Source organism: Eurypyga helias, unplaced genomic scaffold, assembly GCF_000690775.1.
Source record: "Eurypyga helias isolate BGI_N326 unplaced genomic scaffold, ASM69077v1 scaffold31492, whole genome shotgun sequence".
Lineage (NCBI taxonomy): Eukaryota > Metazoa > Chordata > Aves > Eurypygiformes > Eurypygidae > Eurypyga > Eurypyga helias.
In genome coordinates, this window is record NW_010234701.1 from 64,103 (window position 1) to 87,084 (window position 22,982).

The window sequence follows — 22,982 nt, forward strand, 5'->3', positions numbered from 1 at the left end:
TGACGGTTGCTAATCACAGACTTTTCTAAAATTGCTAAATCAGTCACACTGTTCGGTCTCGTTAAGCTGTAACAAATGCACTGCACAATTATCTGCACTAACAACACTGCAATCCGACCTAACAGCATTTGGCAGATAAGTCCATGAAGATTAAGATACAGATAAGGAAAAAAAGAAAAAAAAAATCAACAAGTAGGTAATTAACAGGACTAAATCTGAGAGTGTAAGGTAGCAGAGGAAAGAAGGAAATGCAGGTAGGTAATTGGCTCACACAGTTAGGACCCTAACTGGCAGCGTGCATTACAGCCAGAACTCCACTTTCTTTCGCGTTACTGAAGCAGTGAAATCACATTTTGGCACGAAAAGACATGGTACAGGTAATACTGACTCAGACTTGTGCTAGCCCAGTTCTTCACACCTTCAGTCCTTGCCTGCCATCTCTATTAAAACGGTCAAAATCAGCACAATGAACTGTGACTGCGGAAGCACAGCACGCTCGCAGCAGAGGGAAGCGGTATCAGCAGGGAGATGCATCTTCCACCTAGCCCAGTTCCTCAGCCGCTGTGAGTTAGGTACACTGGCTCTGAAGCCTCTTGTAACAGTTGAGTGCGAACAGAAATGAAATGGAAGAGAACAGATGAGAATTCTTTCTTTTACAAAACATCACAGGGAATTAGATGCCTTAGAAATCCTTTGTGTGAAGAAGGACGGGCTAGAACTCCGGGGACTGCTTCATTTGTTCCTGCACAGATCTTCCCCAACCCTGCGTCTCACGTTCGCTTTGCTGCAGCTATTCAACTGCGTAATGCAAACAAGAAGCCTTCTACCAGCCTTGTTTCTTAACAGCAGAAACCCTTAAAAACAGTCTCTTACAACTCTTCCCTTAGTGCCCAACAGAAATGGCACTTCGAAAAAAACCCAAACAGAACAGTCCTCATACAATGGGTGCTAAAATGAAAATAAGCATTCTAAATATTTGCCAACCCAGGAAGAAACAGAGAACTATCTGCAAGAATGCAGGGACAGTAATACTGTATTAATTTTTCTGGCTACTTTGTAGCAGATAAAATGTCATGTTTACAACCCATCTAGTATCTCTTACAAATTGCCATTGAATCTCTGACTCCAAATGAAGTAAGTTACCAAGCAACGTAAGTGAGGCCTTGGTATCATTGTTAAGAGCAAATACAAAACAGAGACCTTTTTTCTTCTCTAATTACCTTTTTAACAATTGTAAATACACTGTGTGCGTTGTGTCTACCTGTCACTTAAATACTGTCAAAATAAATCATTTACACAGTAGGTAATCAACAACTTTGTGACTGGGATAAATATTACTTTCAGAAACCTTTATACTAAAATGGTTCACAGCTACCTTCAGGATTGACCACAGGTAGCAAATCCATAAAGAAAAGCCTCCTCAAAAGGCTCTTAAAATGGACAAACCCATCAAATTATTTTAAAAGCCAGCTTAATTAACAAGCACCATTATAGATGAACCAAGTAACACTGATGGATAAGGAAGTTCGGTAGTTCTCTCTCCCTCAAGTCAAAGAGGCAACTTTAATTTTCAAACAATTACACAATTTAGGAGCCAAAGTAACAACTAAGGGAAGACTGCTTAGGCTTCTGTCCTAGGTACCAGATTCTTACTGCTCTATCTGTGCCCCTTTCCCACTCATTTCATCGGCACACAGTTACCTACATGATTACCTAAAACTGTCCCCAAATACTGAAAGTATGTATCCCCTGGAAAATTCCAGATAATGGTTTGCTGACTTCAAGGAGCAAAATAACCCAGTGACAATGACCAACAAGTGTCTCATATACTGATTACAGGAAACGTGCAAAACCTAAACCGTGGTCTTGTAATCCCTTTCATAGCTGTTGAGCTAAGTCCAACACTGACTTCCCACTGAAGTCAATACATCTGTATTTCCTGGCTAGCCAGAGAAGTTTCCTCTTTAAAGAGATCATCATAATTTATTTCCCAGCACTAAAATACTGTTTACATGTCTATGTAAATCTTTTAACTATGAGATGCTGTAAATGATATTTCTGTTGAGGATTTATATCATAGGACAACTAAATGCTTCAGTAGTTTGTAGTTTCTAGTTAATTTTAGATTAACATGTAAAGTAAGCTCAACATTACCTTGATTTTCTTCCAGCTTCCCAATTGTTTCTATCTGCTCAACAAGGTCATTTGAGTTCCACTGGCTCATGCCGATGAGAATGGCACTTTTTCCTTCCACCATCTCTTCTGTAGAAGGAAAAAGGAGAACAGAATAAATTGCAGTGAGGAACAAGAGGAAAACCACAGGGTGAGAAGTAGTAATTGAGAGAGAAATAGACACTTACCATGGTCCCTAATGGGAATATGTAACAGGTTAGCATATGCAGGACTCTCCAGGAAAGTTTCTTGCTTACTGATACTACAGGGAACCCATATGCTTCATACACTGTGTGCAGGAAAACCATTGAAAAGGGAGGACTGTCTGAATTTTTGCTCTTACCTTGAGCAGTCACTTAAAACCAAAGTTTATAATAAATCACTTTGAGTGTTTAATATCAAGTAACAGAATTAGTCAGAATTCTTCTGCCTTCTTGGAAAATAACATTTTTTTTTTCCACTTCCCCCCCACTTCAGAACATTCGAAAGGCAGAGCAAAGGGACGAATGGTCACACAGAGCAGTGTAAGTCTTTCCAAGCATGTTTTTTTCCCCCTTTACCAAAGCCACCTGTGCCACACAAAGATTTCAGTTTTCATCCAGGGACACAGAGACCTAATGGAATGGCACCAAGCCCACAGCACAGACAGTCATCTCTTTTATTGGGATCCCATCCAGGGAGGATGGAAGGAAAACCTGAAAGCACAAAACACAAATCATAGATATTTTCTGTCTCTTAAAAAAAAAAACCCACACACAAACAGGCCCAGAAGCTGTAAGAAACATTTCCTTTCAACTTAATAGCTGTTTGGCAAGAAGGGTGCATTAGTCCTTTCTGAATACATTTAAAAGCACTTCAGCCTGGCTGTATGGAGCCCACAATGGTCTTTGTACAAAGGGTGAGTACACTGAAAAAATAAAGGTAAAATTAACGATCACGGTTCTGTACTTGTTGAGGCAGATGCAGCGAATGGGTCAAATTCTGCCTTCTCTTGTTGCCTTTTGTAGAGAGAAGGGCTCTATCTCTATCACAAGAGTAAAAACTGAAGAATTTGGCCAGAACACCTTTTTGGCTAAATGACCCATATTTTCAAACAAAAAAAGAAATGTGACTGTTGGCAAACAGCTGCAGTGGGCCTCTCAGTTTTAAAAGTATGTTCTGTCATGCTCTCCCATAGGTACACCTCACTCGCTCAGAGCTCTGGGCACTGGGGAGGAGGAGGAAAGGGGATCTATAAAGGCTTTTAAATCACTGCAGAGTTATGACCATATCTTATCTCTCCCTAAGTCCTAGTTTAGAAACAAACACCAGAGAGGTCATTTGTCAGACTGATCAGAGAAGCTGGATCCAGCAAAGTCCCTCCTGGACTTGATGCACTCTCAGCTACTCCCAGGGCAAAGAAAATCAGCCACTTAGAAGAGGGTTTTGCTCGGGTTTTTGTCACTTTCTCTTGCTGATGTATGTGCAATCCTGTAAGCCAGGGGGGAAGGAGCCCTGGGCTGGTTGTGGAGCGCCCTGACGTGCTGGCTGAGGGCAGCTCGGTGGCACCCTGCCAAAGGACCAGCCACCCCAAGGACATCATCCTGCACCTCCCGTGACCAAGGCAGCAACCAAAACCTTCACCTAAGGCTCAGGGGCAGCTCACCCACTGTGGGACGAGCTCCTTCTGAGTCAACTGTTACCATGAAGTGAAACGAGGGAAGGCGAGACCTTGCCACTGAGCTCCCCCATGTCCCCGAGGGAGGCAGGTCTGTTGGCCTTCGCCTGCCGCCCGAGAGACCTGCCTCACCCAGCAGGAACAGGCTGGGCAGCTTCACAGCAGTGTATTTTGGGCTGAGCATCTGCTCGTGATCTGGCTTTAGCACTTCAGAACTGTATCAACAGGATGCTAAAGAACTGTCTCTTACAGAGAAACAGGGCTCCAGAATTGTTTGAGCATTTAGATCTCCTGCCTTCTTATCACTTTTGCTGTTACATCATTTACCAAGTTCGTCATTCCAGATGGGCTTACTGTTCAGCAGAAATATGAAATAAGATTAGAGGTCAGACTCCGCTTCTCATGTCTGTTGGCTTTCTGAGTTGGACAGAAAACATTAAATCTGGTCTGGAGTACAACGGTATTTAGTCCCAGGCATGGGTGCCTAGTGCACTCCAGGCCTGGGCCTTGTGCCCATTCAGAGGAGAGGCTGTGGGTCACCCCCCAGCCTTCCCACTGCTTTCAGGATCCCTTTTCCTTTCCCAGTCTAAAGAAAAGTTATGTTCCTCACCAACTTTGCTCCCTTTACTTTGAAAGCTTATTAACTATCCAGGCATGAAATTCCTCTAAAAATACGTGTGCTTTCCAAACTGGAGTTCTGCCATGTCTCCTTCCTCAGACTAAATAATAGGAAAGACGACTCTTAAGGACAAGATCAGAACCTAACTCAGCACAACTGCACGGCACTAGAGAATACACACCAACACTTGGGGTCTGGGGGACACCTACTGCATTCGTCAGTATGAACTGCTCCCCCAGGCATTAACCACCTCTGAACACTCTGCCTCACCTCCTCATCTGCAGGCACTCCAAACCGGGTGAGCCTGCAGGTCTTCAAGCTGCACTGTTCCCCGTTGTTTTGAAGCATACTATCAAGGATGAACACCCAGGCCAGTCTGTAAATGTCTGCCCACATATAATGTTTGTTGGCAACCCAAAAAACAGCCGGACACTAAAGCCAAAATCATGTGGTAGTACACCAAGTCAGCAAGACAGCTTCTCAAGTGGAATAAACGGATGCATGTAATTGAGTAAACAAGGTGTCTGGTTCGTCTTAGCTGGCCATCTGGATCTGTGAGTTTTCAAAGCAACTTTATGGCTTGTGGACCACTACACAAAAGGATATAAACATGCATCTGCCTTTCGAAATAACATTTCAAAGTGAATTCACTTAAACGTACATAGAAGGAACAGAAAATGAGAAAACAATTGACTCTGAATTTTGTGATGACTTTCAACCTCAAGCTAGCATCATCAATGAAAGGGAAAAAAAAATAGTATTACAGATAAAAGGTATTCTATCTCCTTACCAGACAGCATACAAAAATGTCAAGACTCTGCTTACTTTTTCTAGCACAAAAGAGATGATCGCATCTCCATAGTCAGTTACTTTAAGAGGCACAGACAAGCGTCAGGAGCAGAAAGGAGTTGCTGGCTTCTGCACCCCTGGGAGGGCCCAAGGGCTGAACGCTGCAAGCCACAGTGCTGGAAGCAGGTCAAGCTGCTTCTCACAATGCAAGCCAAGGCAGACTCCAAGGGGTTCCGATTTCACAGACAGTCTTGACCTCCATAAACAATCTACATTTTCAAATACAATTTCACTACACCATGCTGGAGTCATCTCTTGCTACCTGCCTCCTTTGGCAAGTGAAAGCACCAGGCACAGTTTATCCTTAAAAAAATTATTTCAGCATACAATTTCTTAATGAGAAGGCAAGACAAAGAGATACAAGTACTCCCGTGTCCTTAGATGGGCTCAATTTATCCTTCTTCCTGTTCCTCTCCTTACTCCCCACTTGCCTTGAACTCACATTCCTTAATCCTGAACCGGGTTTACCTTCACGAGCTTCAGCAGGGTAACGCAGGAAGGGCGGGATGCTGCACTGTTATCTGCATCCTAGAAGCAGGTCAGCCAGGACTGTCAACAGCCACGTGCATCTCTGTGCCTATGAGGAGTCCACTGAGGCCTCAGGAGGACACTGGGCACATCATGAAAGGATACAGTGACCCTCAACGTGCACGACAAAGCACACACTAAAGAGGTGAAGAGCAAGTCAGTGCGAAGGGGGAATAATGACACCAGAAGGCAGCCCCGACTCTGCCCTGCTCCAGGGGACCGCGGTGTCACAATACACACTGAAAGAAATTGCCACGACGGCCTCAGGGGTTAAAACATCAAAACCACTATGGAATATTGCATCTGTCTGTTATGCACGTGGCCAGGAGACTTGCACTTCAGGGAGGCTTTTTAAGGCGAGAAGGCGCCCCTGAGACAGACTGTCTTTTTGGCAGAGCCCTTAACTGCGACCCAAACCCAAACACTCACACGCTCCAGCGGGGTGCCAGGCCCTGCCGCTCCCGCCAGCCCAACCGCCACACAGCCTCGAGGGGTGATGCTCCTCACACCCAACCCGCAGCAACACCGGTACTGGGCTTCTTCAGATTCTGGGTACTGTGCCCAAAAAGCCACATACTCACTGAAGTCTTTCACTACTGTTCAGCTGCCGGACAACTTTGTTTCCTGGCTAAGGTGACGTGCTCACAGGCAGCAATGTGTAAACAAACAGCCCCACAGAGCAGCTCCCCGCACACGGAACTAGTATTTAAAAACTGACATTCAAATAATCCTAAGAATTGCATCTGTGTCAGTTCTTCCTGTGGTAATTGCTCTTCTATCGCTTACTGTCACCTCACAGAAATCTGTTAACCTTAATTGGGTTTGATGGGCACTGTCACAAACACATTTGGAAGACGGCAGCGCTCCAAGCAGTTCAATTTAAAGTTCAGTGATGGTTTATATTTTTATCTTTAAAATCACAAACATGGACTCTTATGTTTGTTTGGATTGAAGCTTTTGGCTTCTTAGTTAACAAAATAAGATGCATTTTAAAAGAACACAAATCTAGTGCGGCTAAAAGCCCCTAATAAAATGCATTCAACTTCAGTCTCAGGAATTTCAGCTACCTTTAATTTCTCTACCTTGAAGACCTAAATATTAATGATGATGACTTTGTTCTACAATAAATTGCATGTATGTAATCTTTGAAATTTTTCATCTTTTTCCCTGAAATACCATCTGCAATTCACCAAAACGTGCAGAAATTCTGGATACAATGGCTCTATCAGATTCATGCACATTGTTCTAGTACTCAGCTGATGGGAACATAATTTCACCAAAAAGAGTAAAAGCTTTTTTAACTAGTGAAGCTGTGGCACTCTCCTTCTGCTTATCTATCAAATCTGAAGCAGGTTTTTTGTCTCTTCCCTCCCTGTCAACTGGTTTTAAAACCCACCGAGGAATGATGGGGATTTCAGTGATGTTTTATGCTTACTGCCATCTGCCAGCTGGGAGTGAGTAAAAAGAGTCCTGGCCATTCAAGCCTCACACGAGCTCTTCGGCACAGTTGCACGGTTACAAATAAAGTGTCCAAATTAGCAGCAATGCAGAACGAACACAGCCCTCAAAGACCCCTTTGAGACCAGGCAGTGGTGAGACATTATGCACACATAAAAGAGGGGTGAGAATGGTTTTCTTCTGTAGCTTTTTTTTCCCCCCCCCCTTCTTCACTCTTCTGGAACAACGTTCAGTGCTGGCACTGCAAGGCAAAGCAGCAGCACAGCAGCCAGCCTTCAACACCAGCAAATGCATGCAGCGTGCATTTATACCAGTGACCACGAACTGGAAGCAACTGAAATAGATGTGCCTCCAGGGATGTGTTTTGGAGAATTTTTTTCCTGATTAAAGCTTTTTGGGCAGGGGTGTGTGTGGGGGGTAGTGTTTGCCTGTCTGGAACTCTGATAAAACAGCCCAATAGGAATTTGCAAGCTTCTTTAACTAGCATTTTTTCCACTCTGAAAAGCTGCTCAAACAGTGGAATTTGATGCCCTGACCATTTTGTGACTAAGTGTTCAGCTGTAACTTTCATCTCCTGTGATCAAACAGAGGTATGCTGCAGTTAAATGACAGGGCAGTTTCCTGTCGCTAGTTAACAACGTGTTGAGATGTTACTTTTTAAATTGTTTGTTATTTGTATTATAGCAGAACCTTGGGATTTCAAAAGAGGTTGGGAAATGCATTCAGTTTGCAAATGAGAAGCTTGAAGTGGAAAGCCCAAATACTCTCAAGTTTTGCAAACAGCTTCACTTAAGAAATCCGATCAATATTGTAAACAACAACTATGAAACGAATATAACTAATGTTTATAACAAATTTGGTTTAACACCCTCTGGTCAGTTCTGTCATTGTCTCAACCCTCTGTGCCCCACACTGGGCACCAAACAGGCCTGTCCTTTAACCCCAGCTGCACTAAGCCCCACACAGCTGGTATTCCCCCCTCCAGCAGCATGGGGGAGCGAATCGGGAGAGGAAAAAGTGAGAAAACTCATGGGTTGAGATAAGAAGAATTTAATAATTAAAAAAAAAAAAGTAATGAAAAGGAAAATTAAAAAGAGAGATAAATAAAACCCAAGACAGACGAGTGATGCAAATGGGGTGGGTGGAATTGTTCCCCAGCAACTGCGAGATGCCCAGCCTACCCCCGAGCAGTGCCCCCCCCAGCCTTCCCCCTGGTTTACATGCTGAGCAGGATGTCACATGGTATGGAATACCCCCTTGGCCAGTTTGGGTCATTGTCCTGGCTGTGCCCCTTCCCAGTTTCTTGTGCCCCGTCGCCCTCTCCCCCCAGTCCCCTCGCTGGCAGGGCAGTATTAGAAGCTGGAGAGCCCTTGACGCAGCGTCAGCACCGCTCAGCAACGATTAAAACATCAGTGTGTTATCAACATCGTTCTCATCCTAAATCCAAAACACAGCACTATACCAGCCACCACCAAGAAAATTAAATCTATCCCAGCCGAAACCAGGGCAGATACTACACAAACAACGTTATCTGTAGTTGGTCAATATACCAGTGACACCGTAGAAACAAAGGGGTCCATTTCCCCTTTGTTTCTGGAAATCCACCTGAACAAATCTTGATTTGAAGAACATTTTTGCAAGTTAACTACAAAGTAATCAAAACTTGGAAACACTTGTATCAAACTCTCTTGACATTTTAGTTCCCCACAAAATGTATTTTGAAGTCTGTTCTACGATTTAGATTGAACACGGACTACATGCAGCAAATTCCAAGTGCATTTTTTGTTCTCATTAGTCTATGATCCGTGGCTCAGCAACTCCAAAAGCGCAGTCACCACTCTGACCTTCAAAGCATTCTTCAACAATGGATGTTGACAATTCAAAAGAATATTCCATCAAGCACAGTAAGCGATCATACTCCTAAAGACAGAACCCAATAACATTATCTGCATCAAAGAAACTACCTCAGCTAAAATGTCTGAATCATTAACGTTTTAGTTCTCTTTTTAGACAAAATTTGAAGTCTGAGTTGGTGCTCAAAGTTACAAATCCAGCTTTCACACGGAATTTGGAAACACTGCTGAAACCCCCAAGACATCTGTTTTACGCACATGGTAAGAGACCACTGAAAAGCACAAAGGCAGCATGGAGGAGGCAGCAAAGGGTATTTTTCTTTTCTATTTCCACCTTTCACTCACTAAAGCTTAAGGCATCAATGCAGCTTACAAAATTTAGGGATCCTGTTCTCACTGAACACCCAGCAGGAACAGAGCAACATCTCTCATTCTCTTCATGCCTAGATGTCTCCAATACACATTTAATTGTGATCCACATAAGCAGTTTATCGCATATTAAATTATTATCTCTCACTAAAAGTCTGTTATTAGAGGATTAACAACAAAGTAACAAATGTCGTTCATTATCTATACACAGCAGTCACTTTTTATTTCAAGTAACAATTACAAGGATAGCTACTGTCATTAGAAGCATTTCAGACTACACAGATTGCTCCTGACATTAAAAAAATTAAGTATTTAATGAAAGCTGTATTAGATACTAAATCAATATACACTACATACAGCATTCTGTGCTCAAAAACTAGGGAGTACGATGACATTTCTCCCAAATATATTTAAAATATAAAATGTAAAATATTATGTGTACACACATCCTTCCTTCCAACCTTCAGAAATCATCCTGCCACAGAAGAGCTGAGACAGTGGACAGCACTGGAAAAAATATTGCTCAGACATTCTGATTTTAAAGTAGTTTATCTCAAAAAAGAGGAATTAAGACAATGGAGGCAGTAGACTGGGACAAGAAAAATTTGGGATTGTCTTCTCCATTCCAACATCCAGTGCACTGTACACAAAGTGTTCTTGCTGAAGTTTGCCAATGTGGTAGCCACACAGCTAAGCAGCACGGGCTGGTCGTGGCACACATGCATACTAGGTCCAGAACTGTTATGGACAAAAAATGAGGCCATTTCAGCCGGGCCCGAGCAACTCCTGCTATGTCCTGTTCCAGGCAAGTGCCGAGTGAGCGAGGTTTTGGGAGGGAAGGCTGCATAAACCTGGGAATCACTTCAGCCTGACAGAAATGCTGTGAATACTCTCCAGCGTGAAGATGAAGAGGGGCTTGACAGGAGCACGGGAAGCTTTTAAAAAATGATTATGATTTCATCTTTCTTTTTTCCAAATCTTTCCAACCGGTGGGACGGCAAGCAAGAGGCTGTGCAGTGCTTTGCTGCCAGCTGGGCCTAAACCACGACATTCACGTACTTCAGCGAATGAGCATCCTCACACCTTGAGCGGCTGTTTGCTAAGCACAACAGAATTCTACATCCCGTTGTTGCCTCAGAGCACAAACACCCTGAGGCGTGTGGAGACCTTCCAAGCTTCCATTTTAGTTCACTGTCAGCATTTCCAAGCAATATTAAGATGCCCAGCAAAGCATTTTAAAATTAAATTAAACGGGACTGGTGGATTCTATTCTGGAGAGGAAGGTGCATCAAATTAAGAGCAGCTCTTAATTAGCTAAGAGCTACCACAGCCTCTTTCATGAATAAGAATCTAAGAAAGCACACACAGAGACTGGCTTGAAATATGTATGGTGTATCTATTGGCTTCAGCTTTATATGAACACAGTAATACAGAAGACAGTGCCATAAGGTTCATTTTAAAAAGGCAAAGCTAATGACAAAAGTTTTTATACAGACTAAATAAACTCAGCTGGAGAAAAATGAGGCAGCTGTATTCCACACCACCTCTTTAGCAAAGCTGTCAGCAAGCTTTTGACTATAACATCTGCTACACTTACACATTTAGGAAGCAAGAAAAATATGCCCCCACATTCTACATCAGAAGCCTAATAGCCACATAAAGAAGTCATGAAGAAGATGTGTTTCTGACAGGTCAGATCCCCATCTCCTGGACTAGTTCAAATCCAAAGTAACTGTTGAAGTCAGAGTTCATTTGAATTTAAAATAGGTCAGAAAGTGGGTACAGGTTCCCCTGTGAACAGCAATACTACCATTTGCATCTTATCACAAACATCGTATCAGCTGTTAACTTTGCTTCTTCTGAGGGAGTCCACAAAAAGCCTGAAATCACCTCCCAGGCACTTAATAATAACCATCATCTGCAGCTTCCTCTTAAATACCACTCTTACTTCCTGCCACCTGCCAGAAAAGATTTCTTGTAGTTTACAATTGCAAAAATGAAAATCTAGAAATAAAACAAATAGTTTTATATGACTCAGAAAATCAGTGCCCTAAAATAGCCCACATGTACCCACAGTCCATCTGTTTTTTACCCACTTCCTCATACCGCCTCCTATAAGGAGCCCAGTCCCCAGATGGGACCAGCCTAAGTCAGACAATCACACCCTTCTGTCAGACGGCGTGGTCCAACAGGAGCAGTCCTGCTACGTCTACTCCACATTATTCCCGAGCCATCCCTTCAAAGTTTTCCACTCCTGGAAAGGACAACTCGCTAGCTTTGTGAGCTGGTGTGAGGAAAGTGTTTGCTGAAGGCGAACTCGTACCAGAGCTCAAACGCTGTAGGCACATTGCTGTCAGTCCAGAGGGCATGGATGAAAGGCTCACGATAAGTATGTCGGTGGAAGCTTAGATACACTGGCTTCATTCTAACTTCCGAACATACGGATTGCTCCTTCCGTTCTGCTCTGCTGGCTGAGTAGTCCCTATGCTGAAATTAGAGCTGCAAGTTGCTAGACTTGTCAACAGTACATAAACTTCCCAAAAAGGGCAGGGAAACAAGGACAGCCCTTTTTTTAGCACAAAATCAAGATACCAAGAACAAAATTAATCAATATAACAGGCCTGCAACAAGAAGAAAAACCTTACATTTGTCTTCATACTAGTGGTGGGGTCTAAAGACTTGGAATTGTTCATTAGGAGTGTGAATGCATCCCAGTTTACAGCACATGGACTCAATGAGAAGAGCGACACAGCAACTGCTAAAATGAATGCCTTCGGCCTGTTTAGGAAGCAGTACACTGACCAAGGGGGGGAGAGGCATGCAGTTTGTCAAAAGCAGTATTCCCTCCTTCTGCACTACACATGAAACCCAAACCAACTGAAATGCTTACCAGCAATGTTCCAGGCCCCCCCACACCCCCCCAAAACACACACCGGTTTCTGTACTTAACGCACATGCATCCTTCTTCTACACATCTACATTTATTCACTGACTTCAACAAAAACCAGCAACTTCCACAATTAGCTGCTTTGGATACGATCCGAGACTGAGACTACCTTTGGCCGGTTCCCTGCTCTCATTTGCTCTTACATCTCCTGATGCTACAGCCAAATTACGCTTCTCTCCTGACTACATCTGGTTGCTATTTACATCACCAGGGATCTGGAACAGTAAACGTGCCAGGTTTTAGTGACCTGACTAGCAAAAGCAGCCTCACTGCAATGTCAGATCTCTCCTCATTACCAAGCTTTGTTTTGTGCTCTTAAGTATCCGCTGCCAGGGAGTATCAGCTAAAAGGGAGCTTAGAGGGTTTTATTCTTATTTATTCACATACCAGAAGATACACATTTGAGCACACATGAGTCTACCCTCAGCTTTGCTCTTCAGCCTAATATTCTAGAAAAGTCATAGTCCTGGAGACCTGATGAAATTACAACAATTCAACATTGTGGACCCCATTCAGAGCAGTTCCCTATCCAAAAGCCTCCAGGCCATTCCTTCTGAGAAAGCACAAAGCCTCCCGTTCATATCAACAGCCTGCAAGTACTTCCAAGTTCTTCATCATCCACCTGACAGCAGCTGGCAGATCATCACTGTTCTTGACAGCTTCAGAAGCCCAAAGTAGTCTATTTGCAACCCAAGTTGTAAATATACACCAGGAAAAACTACTTTCCTACCTGGCAACAGTTCTGCCCAAAGACCAAAAAAACACCAAAACCCAAAACGACCAAAAAAACCCCAGACTGAATAGCCTTCTATTTTATGCTCCATTCTTGTGTTGTGCAGTTGTCCACCTGCCCCTCCGTGCGAGTTCAGCAACAATTTTCAGTAGCCGAAGCTCCCTCCTGCCTTCCAACCAAGAGGCAAAGCAGCATTAGCTGCAAGATTTCAGCCTAAGAGTTGGAAATCTGTACTAGAAATTATTTCTTTTCAAAGACAATCCAGACAAGCTGCTTTTCATAAGGTACTCACCTAGATAATCTGCAGCACCTTTTTGTAACCATGCCCTAACTCAAGTCAGCCCCAGAATCCCAGGACACAGTTTGCCCAGGGAAGCACACACTACAGCTACAGCCTTGTTTTGGTATCACTGTGGCTAGAATCCTTCCCTCCTTATTGCTCAGAAAAACGAAACATATTCCTCAAAGGCTGTAGAATTTACCTTCCCAAGTAGCACTACTATCTGTCATGCTTCAAGGGTCAAACATTCAACAGCAGTTCTCAGACAAGATGTGGTACCCAACCCACAATCAAACCAAGTTAGCTGAAGCTTCACAAACGAGAATACAAAGATAACATCTAAAAATATGGTCATAAATGATCAGGGAAAGTGATTACGTATTGACGGTGACTCCTGTGAAGAAAGGCTGAGAGAGTTGGGGGGGTTCAGCCTGGAGAAGAGAAGGCTCCGGGGAGACCTTATAGCGTCTTCCAGTGCCTGAAGGGGCTACAAGGAAGCTGGGGGGGACTTTTTACAAGGGCAGAGTGACAGGACAAGGGGGAACGGGTTTAAATTGAAAGTGGGGAGGTTTAGATTGGATATCAGGAAGAAATTCTTCCCAGAGAGGGTGGGGAGGCACTGGCACAGGTTGCCCAGAGAAGCTGTGGATGCCCCATCCCTGGAAGTGTCCAAGGCCAGGCTGGATGAGGCTTGGAGCAACCTGGTCTAGTGGAAGGTGTCCCTGCCCATGGCAGGGGGTGGGACTGGATGATCTTTAAGGTCCCTTCCAAACTAAACCATTCCGTGATTCTACGACTATGAAGTGAAACTCTCCGCATGAGGCTTAGAGTAACTGTATACTTAAATGTTTGCAAATTTGCCCCTAGCCTGTCAAGCAGCAATATGCAACCCCAAAACCCTATTGCTGTAGTGAATCCTATGGACTAAGCACTAGGAGAGATGCAGCAAGTCAGCCTTAAGCAGAGTGGTCATCATCTTATTTAACATTGTGGTTTCTGCCTACATTGACAGCTTTTCACAGCGCCAGACAGATTCACTTCACTCTGGAGTATCTGCACTGCAGAACTGCATCTCCAGTGCTGATGTTCATGGCTGTCACAGGGCATTGCTTCTACCGCACTACACTTCAGCTACTTAGTAGAGGCACACAGCTCTGGTGTAGCTAAAGCCTCTTCCCAAGGGCAGACTTCCTCCTGACCAGCAAAGTCAAACCAAGCGTGGAGACCTGATTAACAAGAACGTAGCAGCGTTTCTGTACTGGTGAATAAATTTACCATTTACTAGTTCTCTCAGTGCAAGAAGACTTCCATAGATGGAGGCGAATTTCGAGGACATGGATTTTCATGACACAACACAAATATCTTGAGATTTTTGTGTTTTAGAGGCTAAACCAAGATGACTAACTGCCATTCTTACGGTTAAAAAAGCAAATAAAATATCTATATACACATAGGCCACACACAGCCCCTATCCCAAAATCTCAGTTACACACCCACATCCGCTTCGTGCCTATGACAATTATAACACTCACAATCTGATGTTAACTTCCCATAATAATGAAGCCTCTGTCTGGGGGGGCTGGTGGCGGGGGTGGTGTCTGTGTAGAAATCTAAGTGCAAGGATCATCTGAGTACCAGCTGCAGTGTCTGTGTGCCTACCCACTGACAATAAAGATTACAAGGGACAAATCAGCTTATAACATCCATGTTTCTCTCCTCTCTCTGTGCAGACAGCTGGAACACCACTGCGCTAAAAGTCTCTTTCAGATAAATCGTCATTTGGTTCTGAACAAGGAGAAAATAATCAGTGTTCAGCAATGTATTTTCTGAAACATGCACTCATGCGCATGCACACACCCAGAGCTCAGAGCTCTCAAATCCCTCTTCAAACAGAGAGAGGTTGCTGAATCCCAGCTCAAAAGTGCAGATCAGAGCTGATTTTGGGCTGGGCATGAGATGGCATTGTGACATCAGACAACATACAGTCGGGCTTTATATGCCTCAGCCTACCTATAATTTTTTTTTAAAACCCTCTCATTTATTTACCTTTCTGGGTCACTTATTTCCTTAGTCTTCAGTGTATTGCTTCTTAAATCTCAGACACAGAGCCCTCTACACCAGCCAAGCAGTAATTGCCCTAAGCCTACACGTAGAGGAACCGGGAAGACAACAGGTGTTTGATGCGTACCCATGTCTGAGACTTCGAACATGCTCTGAACAGAATACACCCCTTATTAATGCAGGCAACATGCCAAACCAAAAAAACCTCAAACCAGCCAACCTACCATGGCACATCCTTTCAAATTAAGACAGAACAAACATCTGCATCTCTTTTTCTGCACAGTGGCTTAGCATACTAGCACAGCCAGGGACTCATTTCTAGCTGTGGTAAATCAAGAGGATGCAGGCATGTTTTCCGAAAGAACATGAAGTCCACAGTCAATGTCACAAATTCTAGAGATAAAAGGATCCATTAAACAATTTCACCAGACTTCCTGAATAAAACACATCAGTTTCATCCTGCTATACCTGTTCAACCAAACACAAATCATGTGGCTTTCATAAAAACATTATTCCGTCTCAGTTCAGAACTACCTGATTTCAACAGACAGTTGTAGCGTTCTAGGCGAGGCCAGAATTCTGTACCAAGTTTCCAAATTTCTTCTTATTTTGAAAACTTTCCCTCCTCTGTTTGACTGAGGCTGTTGCCTAGGGAAGGCAGATGGGGTGGGAGAGCAATTTAAAAAACAAATCTAACTCTCTTGATTCACTAATTAGATTCACTAATTCAAGTGAAATTTCATTTTCACTGCCTGCCTCCTACCCTCTGCATTTTTAAAGCTCCTGACGTAACAACTCATTCATGCTGAATTTCAGCTCAAGCTTATGCCAGCATGAAAACAGGAGCTGACTGCCAACCGTTCCTGCAACAATTCTACCCTCAAAGAAAATTAAAACATGCTGAAATATGAAGTTTACTGCAAGACAGCAGACATTTAATGCCAAATACTACCTTAAAAACACCGACTGCCATTTGCAATACCACCATGCATTTCCAGCCTTCAAAGCAGCACAAAGCAATGAGACAAGCCAATACAGTTCTATAGAAGAAAATTAATTTGCTCCGAAACAGGCCTCATTCAAGGAGAATGGAATGCTGGGAAGGGAGGGTATTTTCTCTCTGTACCATAAATATCAGAGGGAGAAACTGAGCGACAATCTTAGCCATGCAAATGGTTTTGCACTTAGACATCAGCAGAATGTCAGCTGAGCGTGCTGTCAATGAAGCAACCAAACTAAAAATAAAAAGCACATCCAAACTCAAGCCAAGTTTCCCATAGGACAGATAAATTTTCCACTTTGGATTAGGTTTACTTGAAACTAGAAAAGAATTCCCAACAAATATTTGGGGGGGAGGGGAATCCATCTCCTTTTCATAGAATCAAAGAATCGTTTGGGTTGTGAGAGACCTTTAAAGATCATCTAGGCCAACCCCTCCTGCCATGGGCAGGGACATCTTTCACCAGATGAAGCTGCTCAAACCCGTACGGATTGCTCTGTACTTAATGAATCCAGTTTGCTACAAAAGCCAAAGGACATTCAACAGGTTTATTCTACCACCCTTCACTCCTGACTTCCAGGTAACAGGAGGACCTAAGGACAGCTCAGTGTGACCTCAATAGCTTCTCCCTTGAGAGATCCTGCCACTGGATTTTCAGGACTAGCAGAATTAATCCTTCCTTGCCGGTTCTTCTCTTCAGAAAGGCAAGTATGTTAGATTTGACTCCTGCAAACAAAACCAAAACCAGATGCCCTGTCTCTCACTGTAGGTGGGAGATGGTGTGTGCACACAGCCTACAGACATCACTGCCACTCAGAACAAATCCTGGAATGTTAAAGAGCACGCCAAGATTCAGGGGCTCATCGGATATTGTCGGGAATCGTTGCATTTTGGACTCATCTGATTAAATCCACAGGCATTCAGATGTTACTGTTTCTAGAACAAGCAGAGGTCCCACCACTTCAGTGGAAGTTTTGCCAGAGGCAAATTCTAGGCCACTGGTTTTAAAAGCTGGCCATCAGTAACACAGACCTCATGGCCTTCATCAGGAACTGTTAAAAAGAGCACTCAGACTGCAACGTCATATACTGCCTCACCTGTGAGCCCGCAGGGGCCAAGAGACCCAGGAAGCTCTGTATTGTTGTAGTTAATGCTGCTTCTGATGCCGGATCCAGTCCATCCACCCATCCACCCCAGCACAGCACCCATATCCCCTACATTTACGCCCATTCAGGAATCCTTGAGAAGATTTGATGGCGGTTTTTTCAGATCTCAGTCTGATGAGGATAATATTGTCAGTTCATCCCCAAAGGAGCTTAGTTACTTGCCGCAAAATTGGAGAAAGAATGAAGAGGGGAGGACAAAAACGTGTACTGACCTCGTGCATCGAAGAATTCGTCATCGGAGCTCTCGACGGAGTCTTTGAGGACATTCTGCATATGCCACTGAGCACCACTGAATCGGCGTGGGCCAGCTGGAAATAGAGAGACACTCATTAACCAAAGGGAATACTCGCTTCTGCTGCAGGCTTAAAGAGGAAAATAATAATAATAATAAACAGTTTGTGTAGATGGCTCAGGAAGAAGGTAATTTTGTTCAGCATGGTACTTTAATCTCAGAGTTCTCAGGATGGCACAAAAGTTGCACCTCTCACACCTAGCAAAAGTGATTAGAACATGTTCTTGTTAACGACAAGCCTGCATCACTTTCAGCTCACAGCAGTGACTTGAAAAGATGGCATTCTTCCCTCTTGAATTCACCAGGCTGTTCAATACCAGCACTCAAACTGTACTTTGTTTCTAAGAAATGAAGCAGCATTTCCCCAGGATATGGAAGTAGATCCCATTTAAATTCAATTTCACTTTTAAAAGAAGTGTCATCCTATTTGGCTCACAGATTTACAGATAAACTACTGAATTCTCACTCACTGAGCTGTCTTCAGCAGACAGCTTTGTTTGCTGGAGCCTGGGGCTTTCATTTGAAGGCAGGAAGGCAAAACCATTATGAATAGGTACAGTAACAGATATAGTCATGGCAGCTTAGATGGTCCCAATGGATTATCACACTCAAACTAATTTGTAATTAGTAAACCAGACCTGCCTAATGATATCAGTTCTCCTTAACATATCATAGAATCACAGAACGTTTTGGGTTGAAGGGACCTTAAAGATCATCCAGTTCCAACCCCCTGCCATGGGCAGGGACACCTTCCACTAGACCAGGTTGCTCCAAGCCTCATCCAGCCTGGCCTTGGACACTCCCAGGGATGGGGCATCCACAGCTTCTCTGGGCAACCTGTCCCAGTGCCTCACCACCCTCTCTGGGAAGAACTTCTTCCTGATATCTAATCCAAACCTCCCCACTTTCAATTTAAACCCGTTACCCCTTGTCCTGTCACTACAGGCCCTTGTAAAAAGTCCCCACCAGCTTCCTTGTAGCCCCTTCAGGTACTGGAAGGTGCTATAAGCTGTGCCCAGAGCCTTCTCTTCTCCAGGCTGAACAAGCCCAATTCTCTCAGCCTTTCTTCATCTACAGCAACACAACACTAGAAAGAGGAGTGAAATATATTGCCTTATATTAACTCTCCCCCAGATCTGTGGGGAACCAGGGACCAAATCCAGCATATCCATAACGACACTACAGCTATTGTAGAAGGTTATTGCCAACCACAATAGTGTCCTTGGCTTTATTAATTTCTCCAAATGATGACATCAGGCCTGAAATCAAATATCCTGAGGCCCTATCCACAAAAGCATTCTCCTTTTCCCAGTACTAAAAGAGCAACTCAAGCAGGAAAGGCATCCTTCTACATTTTCAGGGGGGGAAACATACCAATAGGTCACAGCTTTTTGAGCTACTTTTACTCCATCTATAGCTGAACTAATCAAAAATATAAATGAATGGTGGTAGGAGGAAGCAGATTTTAACTGGCCAAGAACACATTAAAAATAACTAGTTAATAGCATTTTAATAGCTTTAAAAAAAAAAATATCAAACACATTCAAAATAATTAGTTATTAAGGAGTCAGCGTTCGTTGCAAGAGCATGGTGTCTGTATTGGGAATGTGTCCAGTGATATTTGGAAGCTACCAGAGAATGCATACAGATATTACATTTACCGCTACGCAGTTCTGGAACCTTTTACTAACAATAGGGAACTGCAAACAGAATTATTCCCTACCAAACACCACCCTGCTGTCCCTCTATTCAAATATATATATCCTAAAACTTACCACTACAGTCATCTAAACAGTGGTAGAAAGAAAACTACTCTGAACTTCTAATGAAGAAAAGTCTACATTTAGTCATTGCTTGGAAGAGCAAGAATTTCAAAATTTCAAAGCACAAGAATGGGAAGCACCACAAAAAAGCCAGAGTGACAGATGGGAAGAGGAGAATTTGCTAAATTCAGTTTTTGGGTAACAGCCCATATGCTACAAAAGAGCAGAAGGAGGAAATAATCTGCCTCACCTTCGGAGATGCTAGATCGGAAAAACAAACCATAATACCATTAGTCTTAGTAGAAAAATTCTTGAGTAAACTACTCTTTTACAGGCCTTACATGGAATATTAGATTTCCTGATCACAGCCCTTAAGATCTATGAGCAGCTAGAAGGAAGGCATTAAACTAGGAAATTTATGAAGCACCTATAAATGAGAGGCAGGTCCACAGAAGATGGGAACAAGAGTGAGACAGAACGATGAGAAGGCAAAGGACTGCCTTGAACACAGCAAGTGCTGCTCGCTCAGCGGCCCTGGTCAATCAAGTATGTGTAACTGAAGCTGAATTTCTGTGCGATGGATGTTTATTAAACCACGGGAATTAAACCAAAGGAAGAGAGGCTTCATTGGTAACACACAGTTAACGCCTTCTGGGGTCCTGGAGATGCAGACACTCCCATTCTGAACAAATTTCACACTGAGAAAATTCTGCTCAGGCTTTCCACGCCAGGTGTCTGTGCTGATGACACTTCTTCCAATAACTGAGGAGTCTGATTTTCACATATTTTGAGCATCCAGTGACTCCACAAGAAGCCAGAGGACCACGTTTGCAGAAACAAACAAAAAGAAACGCCACAACAAAAAATACCCTCTTACGGTAGCATGTAATTTGTTTTGGAGCGACATTTAGGGGCCTGACTTTCAAAAGTTTGTTTCTCTGCACTTTTTAAAGCCATATAACTTTATGCCCCTGGTCAGGCAGCACAAATGCAGGTATCCAAAGCCAGTAAACATTGAAAAAGAACAAACAAACAAAAACAAACCAAAAAGAAACAAGTATTTGGCATTTTGGATAATTATTTTCAGGATTTGTCATATCATTAATTTAAAGATTCTCCCATTTTTGTTAGCTGTATTTCCCATGGATTGGTAAAGTCCTATTCAACATGGTCTTTGGCTTCCATAATTCTCCCACAAAAGCTTAAGATTTAAGACCATAAGCACGCACTCATTCCTCCTTCCTTTTCTTCTTTGCCTTTCCTGATATCTAGGCCCCTTGCAAAATCCACCTTCAAAGAACAAATACTAAAAGTTACAGGATTAATTCAACACCTGCCATACGTGGCCCTGTCACTTCAACATTTATCTGGGTTCTTCTGGGAAGAAACTGCTGCTGTTTGTTTTTACCTAACAGATTTTGAGACATAACCATGACAAAACCAGCAAACAAATCAAATCCACTACAGAAATCACTGAAGAGTAAGGTAGTTTATGCATCGGGATGATTCACTGATTTGTATCTGATAATAACACAGGCATTTCAGCGTGGTTTTCTTAAGCAAATAAAACCTCATTCAGCCTAAGACATACGTGACAGTGTTCCACTTCTGCATACCAGAATTGAACTAGAATTCAGAATTTAACGATTCAGAATGCAAGCTATTTACCAAGGAAGTCTCTTGGCACACAGAAAGTAAAAATAATTAAAATAATAATTTAAAAAAAAAAAATCAGTGTTTCATTCCAGAAAGTGGATGTTGAAAATAATCTGATCTGCAATTGACTGGAGGGAACAAAGCACTGTTACAAAATACATATATATACACACACACTCATATATGTAAAATCTCAAGGGGACAACAGAAGAAATCCAAATGAATTCAGTCTTTGTACAGAACTTCTTCTCTTAAGGACTGTATTCAGTACTTAACATTTTGACTGTCAAATCCAGATTAATTCAGCGCACAAGAAGTAGCTAGACCTCAGTCATTCATGACACCAAGTATCCTCAGCTCCTGGGTTAACAGGACCCACAGTCTTCACGCATCAGTGGAGAGGCTAGAGCCGAGCTCCACGGATGGCCCATCCCATCCCCTCTCTGTCAGGTTACAGGAAAAGCAACAGGACACACTTCCATGGCTATCTTTCACAGTCCTCTGAAGCAATGAACTTCTCAGTTACCTGTAAGCATCAGCAAGTCATTACTTCATTTACTGTCAACTTTGTTTTCACAATACCCTCAAGAACACAAACATTTCCTTCCCACTGTATCAGAAATGACAGCCACCTCGGTGGTTTCAACATTTAAAATGCCTACAATTACATGTTACATATAATTATCAGCCACAGTAACTTGTTTCCAGCTAAACTTTTCTCGCTCAGACTCTTCCATGTTGCTACCATGGCTCCCAAATATCACAGCATGTTAATTTGTGGTGTCTCCAATGGAATTTCAAAGTCTGATTTGCATATTTAAGGCAGTAATTTCCTAAGGAGAAAGAAGAACAAAAAAAAACAAATCACAGTTCTTTCGATACACTGTTTTACAACAGGTGCTATTCACAAATTTTACTTTCAGCTCACCTTGACAAAGTTCCCATTTATCCTTGAGATAAAAGTAGACTTTAGACATTTTCCTTAACAACCTACTTGAATCTCTTGATGGACTGTAGAATAGCAATCCTGACAACTGCGAGTAACGGAAGAGGGCAAAATTTTTGGTAGCTGTACTTATGTTCCACATATTCTTTTAAAAAATAATAATCCAATTCCAATCTTTGCTTCTTAATCCATTTTTTTGTACTAAAGGAAATACCCCACACAATACACCATCAGACACTAGGATCACACTTGGTACTGGATTTTTTTTTTCCCTGTTAAGCATCTACTTGAAAAACTCTCCCATTATGCATTCACCTGGCAGTACGTATGATTCATTGAAGACTCATTCCTCATTATGATTATCATTCATTTGTATGATTCATTGATACAGTACAGTGACAGTTTAAAGACTTTGTAACTCAAAGACTTTTCCTCAACTCCCAGTTCCCTTAAAAAAATAGAAAAATTTGTACTTATTTTGAGAAAAAGACGACTCTCACCCTGAGCTGTTTCCAGACCAAACTAAGGCACAGTAAAGCCAAGGCAGACAGTTACGCACACGCAGGTGTTTGCAAGTGTGCAGAGAAGCCTTGTGACATAAAGAAGCGTCCTAGAAGGACAGTTCTTAACTGT

At 42.8% G+C, this 22,982-nt stretch overlaps 1 protein-coding gene across 1 annotated transcript in view; it reads right to left on the reverse strand.

Annotated features, from left to right (window-relative positions):
• Positions 1–18,022, reverse strand: part of PITPNM3 (PITPNM family member 3) — a 79,502-nt gene extending 61,480 nt beyond the window's left edge. Inside the window, exons 1-2 of the mRNA XM_010146528.1 lie at positions 17,905–18,022; positions 2,155–2,262 (exon numbers count right to left, since the gene is read on the reverse strand). Of these exons, the coding sequence (XP_010144830.1) occupies positions 2,155–2,262; positions 17,905–18,022 (226 nt within the window). The remainder of the gene's footprint in view (positions 1–2,154; positions 2,263–17,904) is intronic.
• Positions 18,023–22,982: the final 4,960 nt, after the last annotated feature.